A 5,767-nucleotide genomic window follows, 5' to 3' on the forward strand; every position below is an offset into this window, starting at 1 on the left:
TTTTCTGAGACTCTAATTACATAAATATTGGACATTTTGGTATTGTCCCACAAGTCTCTAATACCCTGTCCAGTATTTGTAAATTTTTCCTCTCTGTGGATAATTTCTACTGATAGAGCTATTGATCTACCTGACTGGATAATTTCTGTTGATCTATCTTCAAGTTCACCTTTCTTTTATATTCTTACTATACCACTGAGCCCAGCCAGTGAATTCTTTATTTTGGCCATTGAATCTTTCAGTTTTCAATTTTCAATTTCATTCTTTTTTATAATCTCTATTGCTTTGCTGACACTTTCTACCTTTCCATTTGTTTCAAATACATTCACCTTTACTATAGGATCATGATTATAATGGTTGCTTTAAAGTCTTTGTCTGAAAATTCCACCATCTTTGTCATTGAGTCTGCTGGGATTTTTTTTTTCCACTTGCAGGTTGAGATTTCCTCCTTGGCTGTATGTTGAGTATTGTCGGATTGTATCTTGGATATTTTGAATATTATGTAATGATACCTGATCTTTTTAAAATTGAGAATGTTGAACTTTTAATTTTAGCAGGCAATTAATCTTGCTAGTTTCAGGTTGCAGTTTCCAACCCATCTTCTGTGGGCTGTGATCCCAAAGTCAGTTCAGTTAGCAAATCTTCCAGAGTGTTCTTCTGCTCTTTCTCAAAGGTAGGCCACCCTGTGTCCAGTCTAGGACTTGAGTAGTGGTCTATCCTATAATGCCATTCTCAAAGACCATGGAATGCTATTTGAGTTCAGATTCACACATTTCACTGCTCTGAGGCAGAGAGGCAAAAATCTTAAGAAAGACACTCTGAGTTGGGTGTTCTGGAATGGGACACTGCCCCACTCTTATTGGGTGAGGGATAAAATAACTAATAAAAGTTCCTAAAACATGACTTGCCAGAGCCTTCTTATTTTAAAACACCTCCAGGAGCTAAAAGAATTGCAGTCACTGTCAGGATAGCTTTGAGAGCTGAAATAAAATACTTTAACACAATATACTGAGAGAATCATACAGTTTTTCTCCTTTGGCCTATTAAAAGGAAAATCCATTATGTTAATGAGCTTTCTAATTTTAATTCCCAGGAACTAGGTCTTTTTTTGAAGATAGGATTTGAGTGTGATTCTATTCAGTGTGATGCCTGTAGAATCTAAAACGTCATCTGGGATGCTATTTTTTATCAAAGAACCAGCTTGAGTTTATGAGTTCCAGTAAATTCTGTTCATAATGTCTCTTTGTTGTTTGGGGGAAATCATGTATGTTTATTGTACATTAAAAACAAACACCTAAAAATACATGGGTAAAAGTTCAAAGTAAAATAGAATCAAACCACAAAATTAAGTACTGTTGCCATTTTGATAAACTTACTTCAAAATACACATCCCTATCCAGACCTGCATGGGCAGATTACAAGGTACAAAATTTTACATCACCAGGCCATGTGTTGTTTCATAACCTGACTTTTAAGTTCTGTCTCAAGTTGTAAACACTTTCTATGACAACAAATATAGACAAATGCCACCAGTTTAAACCAATGAACATAATCTGTGTATATGGAACATAACATTGTAGCTACTGGCATTAGATATGAAACAGTGAAATTAAGAGCTATGGAAACCAGGAAAAATACTTAAAAATATTGCATAGGAAATGTTATCACAACTAGTGAGTTGTTGTTTTTTTTTTACTTTTGTCTATAGACTTCTTCCTGCCAAAGAAACTTTTACAAAATTCTTTTCACTGTATTATCAATAAAATATAGCCCTCCAGCAGAATACCTGGGACAGTGACCAGAGAACTCAAAAGGTTCAAGTTACAATAAGACATACAAATGGAAAGCAAAGACTTTCCACAGTAACGAGTGACCAGGAGCAAGCATTTTACCAAGTGGATTAGAGAGAATCACAGCCTCCTGGATGTTATACTGAATAGTGACTCTGGACTTGAAATAAATCTGGGCAAGGGCATATCAGAGATTACAATAAGATTGATAACAGGAAGTTTACCAGCAGGAAACACAAAATAATACATTCAGAAGAAGATCTGTGGATAGTAAAGCACTATGCATTTTGGCAAGATCATAATTGAAGGCAGACAGAAAGATCTGGATTTAAATTCCAGCTCAAACTTGGCTAAGTAAATCAACCTCTATGAATACATTTTCTTCATTTTTAAAAAGAAAACCATGTCAACTTCTTATGAGGACAATATGAGACCCCATTTGTAAACTGATGTACCAAGTCAATGTTCAATAGTTTCTGTGTATGTGTATGTGTGTGGTCACGTGGACATAATGTTTAGACATTAATTGCAGAATTTCATAACATATGATAGTTATATTAAGTTTAGTATAAACCTATTCTGTGCATTTTCATGATCTGAGTTCAGCAATCCCTAATTTTATTTGCTGTATTCTCAGAGTCCCAAGCTGTAGATTCTTTCCAATATTACTGTTCCAAAACCAACTTGTCCCTCCACAGACAGCGACAATGCCCAAAAAGCCTCTGCCTTGGTTCTTCCCTAGGGTCAAGGGAACAAAGAGGGATGCCTGCAAAAAGGACATTCAACTGTTGGTATCCAGGTTGCATCTTCAAAACTGTTCATGGCAGGAAAGCCTTGGATCACCATCTAAGAATCCACATGGAAGATGAAGAGGAAGTGTAGATTATGCTGTGAGGACAATGTCCATCTCAGGGCAACCGGAGACTGCTGAGTCCCTCCCAATGTTCCCCAGACCCAGTCACTCTCTGTGCCTTGTGCTCTTCTGTCCAAGACCCAGCCAGAGCAGCAATCTCTGTCTGAAACATGCCAATAAAGGTAGTCTTGACTTTTCTCTGCTGTGGATTCCTGGCAATTTTGTGAAGCTGATGGACTCTTCCCAGAATGTTTTTAAGTGTAATAAGATCACATTAAACTATATTTCAGTAAAATCTTGAAAAAAAATTGTAGACAGAATCAGGTATAAGCAAACCATCAGTAACTACTCTGATCAATATTCTGATGTGCAGATTTGGAGGACCAGATTAGTAACATTTCAATATGGGGATTCTATTCATCATTAGTACCCCAGGCTAATGAAGGATCCATCTCAGACAAAGGTGAGGGAGGGAGAGATGGTGCTTTCATGTCCTACAATTTAGTATAAACTGTTAAGAAGAAATTTAAGTTGCATATAATAATTTGTCTGGTCAGTAACATAGGATATGAATAGATTAGACATAATTTTAAACATTCAAATCAGTTTTATTCTGAAAATTTTTATAGTCTCGCAGCTCTCATCATGAGAACATGAATTCTTATTGAGAATGACTGGTTATTTCTTTCCCTGTTGTACCTGTATCCTCTATCCACAACTGCTCATTTTTTCCATAGATTTTTCATGGCATTTTTTACCTCTGCATTTCTCAGTGTATAAATCAGGGGGTTGAACATGGGTGTCAAAATATAATAAAACACAGCCACTATTTTGTCTATGGACAAAGTAGACAATGGCCGCATATAAATAAATATGCAAGGCACAAAGAACAGGGCAACAACAGTGAAGTGGGCCCCACAGGTAGACAGGGCTTTGCGTCTCCCCTCTGCACCATGGCACCTCAAGGAATGCAGGATGACAATGTAGGAGGCAGCCAGCATGAGGAAGTTCAAGAGGCAGATCACACCACTGTTGGCGACCACCAGCACACCGATGACGTGTCTGTACAGGCGAGTTCCAGCAACGGGTACAAGTCACAGACAAAGTGATCGATCACATTAGGGCCACAGAAGGGCAGCTGAAGGACCAGGAGCTGAACCAGTGAATGCAGGAAGCCTCCCAGCCAAGCCACTCCCACCAGCAGGGCACAGAGATGCCTGGTCATGATGGTCATGTAGTGCAGGGGTTTGCAGATGGCTACATAACGGTCATAGGCCATGACTGTGAGCAGGATGATTTCAGTTCCTCCCAGTAAATGGGCAACAAAGAATTGAGCTAGGCAACCCTCAAAAAAGATGGCTCTCCCCTCATACAAGGAGTCAGCAATGAGTTTTGGGGTCATACATGAGGAATAACAAGATTCAATAAAAGACAAGCATGAGAGAAAAAAGTACATAGGGGAGCCCAAGGTGGGACTAATGATAATGGTGGTCATGATAAGTAGGTTGCCTCCAACAGAGACAAGGTAGACAATCAAAAAGAATACAAATAAAACTCTCTGCACCACAGAGTTTTGTGAGAGTCCCAGCATGAAAAATTCTGTGATGTTTTGTGGACTATCCATGAATCCTGAGCTACAGCAAGGACTTGGGTGAAAAGAGATTCACCAAGAATAATTTGTTACTACCTCTTTCAAGAAATTTCAGAAAGTTGGGGGAAATCAGTGTTTGTGGAATAGCATTATCCCAAATCCTGAGTCTCAAAGCAGGAACCTGCTAATAATACAAATCATTTTCTGCATTTCTAATTCATAATTTTGACTAAGTACAAAGTTAAATAGCAGAAAAAATAAACAACTCCTAAAATATTACATCTCTTGCATTTTAACCAATGAGAATGAATTCTATTTTCTGATTGAAAATATCTTCATGGGGTTTTTGGTAACAAAAACTGTAATATATATAAATTTTAGTTTATTAAAAGTAACCACTAATAATTTCCCTAAATATTTTTTGTAGTTGCTTTTTTTAGAGTCACACTTTCAATTCCCAGTTGCACTTTGCAATGCACATGGGCATCTCCTCAAAAACTGACTTCCTCATCTCAATCCCAATTCAACTTGCCCCCCTTCTGTATTTCCTCCAACACCCACCACAAACATGGGAGTAAGTTATTCTTGACTTCTCCCTTTACTAATCCATCTCATAATTTCAAAATTCATCATCACACCTTGTCAAATCTTGTTCCTTAACTTTCATTCATGCATCCATCCATTTATTCCAGAACATTCTGAGCACCTACAATACCCCAATCATAGTTCTCAGCACTAGACTTAGATCAATTAACAAAATAATCTGATGGCTGCTCCGATAACACCACAGCTGTTCTCTCCTGCCTCATATCTCACCCAGACACCTGTTCAATCAGCCACACTACAGGCAGTAATATGTGTAAAATTCAATCATTCAATCATGTCATCATCCAGCTTAAAATCCTCCAAAAGCTCCTCTTGCTTCAAGATAAAATCTAAGCATTTTAATTCATTACAAATCCCTGGAACTTAATGACCTACCTGTGTTATCCATCCTTGTCCAATACCATATACTTTAGCCACACTAAACTATCCTAAATTCCGTGACCAAGTCACACTCACTAACACCTCGTTGCCATTCACATGCTATTCCCCCAGTCTTTCCCAATTCTACTGGCTTACTCCCATACATCTTCCAAAACTAGGCTCAGATATCATCTCTACAAGAAAGATGGTCTCTTCCCCCACCCCAAGCTAGATTACAAGGACTTGCACTGTATTCCTACAGCACCCAGATCACATCTCTATCCTAGCTCTTTGTACACACTCTTTGCACACACAGTATGTTGTACTGGTCTCCCTCTATCTTCTCACCCTATTCTTAAAGTATTTTGAAAGAGGATTTTTTGTGTTTAATATCCATATCGCCAGACCTAAAACAGTGGTCGATGACTATTTGCTAAATGAATTTTTAAAAAAAAGGAAACTTACAATACCTGGATCTAAGGAGGTTGATAAGTTCTTAACAGAATTAATTACTTTCTAACATAGTACACTGATAGAACCAATAGTATTCTTAACAAGTCGTCTGGT

The 5,767-nt window shown here is 37.8% G+C and overlaps 1 protein-coding gene across 1 annotated transcript; it reads right to left on the minus strand.

Moving 5' to 3' along the window:
• Positions 1-3,365: 3,365 nt before the first annotated feature.
• LOC111149737 (olfactory receptor 140-like) lies at positions 3,366-4,267 on the minus strand. Its single transcript, XM_022506980.1, is given in 2 exon segments — positions 3,366-3,700; positions 3,703-4,267. Coding segments are annotated over 2 exon segments (900 nt in total).
• Between the last annotated feature and the right edge of the window lie 1,500 nt (positions 4,268-5,767).

Source organism: Enhydra lutris, unplaced genomic scaffold, assembly GCF_002288905.1.
Source record: "Enhydra lutris kenyoni isolate GAN:26980312 unplaced genomic scaffold, ASM228890v2 scaffoldscaffold22, whole genome shotgun sequence".
Classification (NCBI taxonomy): domain Eukaryota; kingdom Metazoa; phylum Chordata; class Mammalia; order Carnivora; family Mustelidae; genus Enhydra; species Enhydra lutris.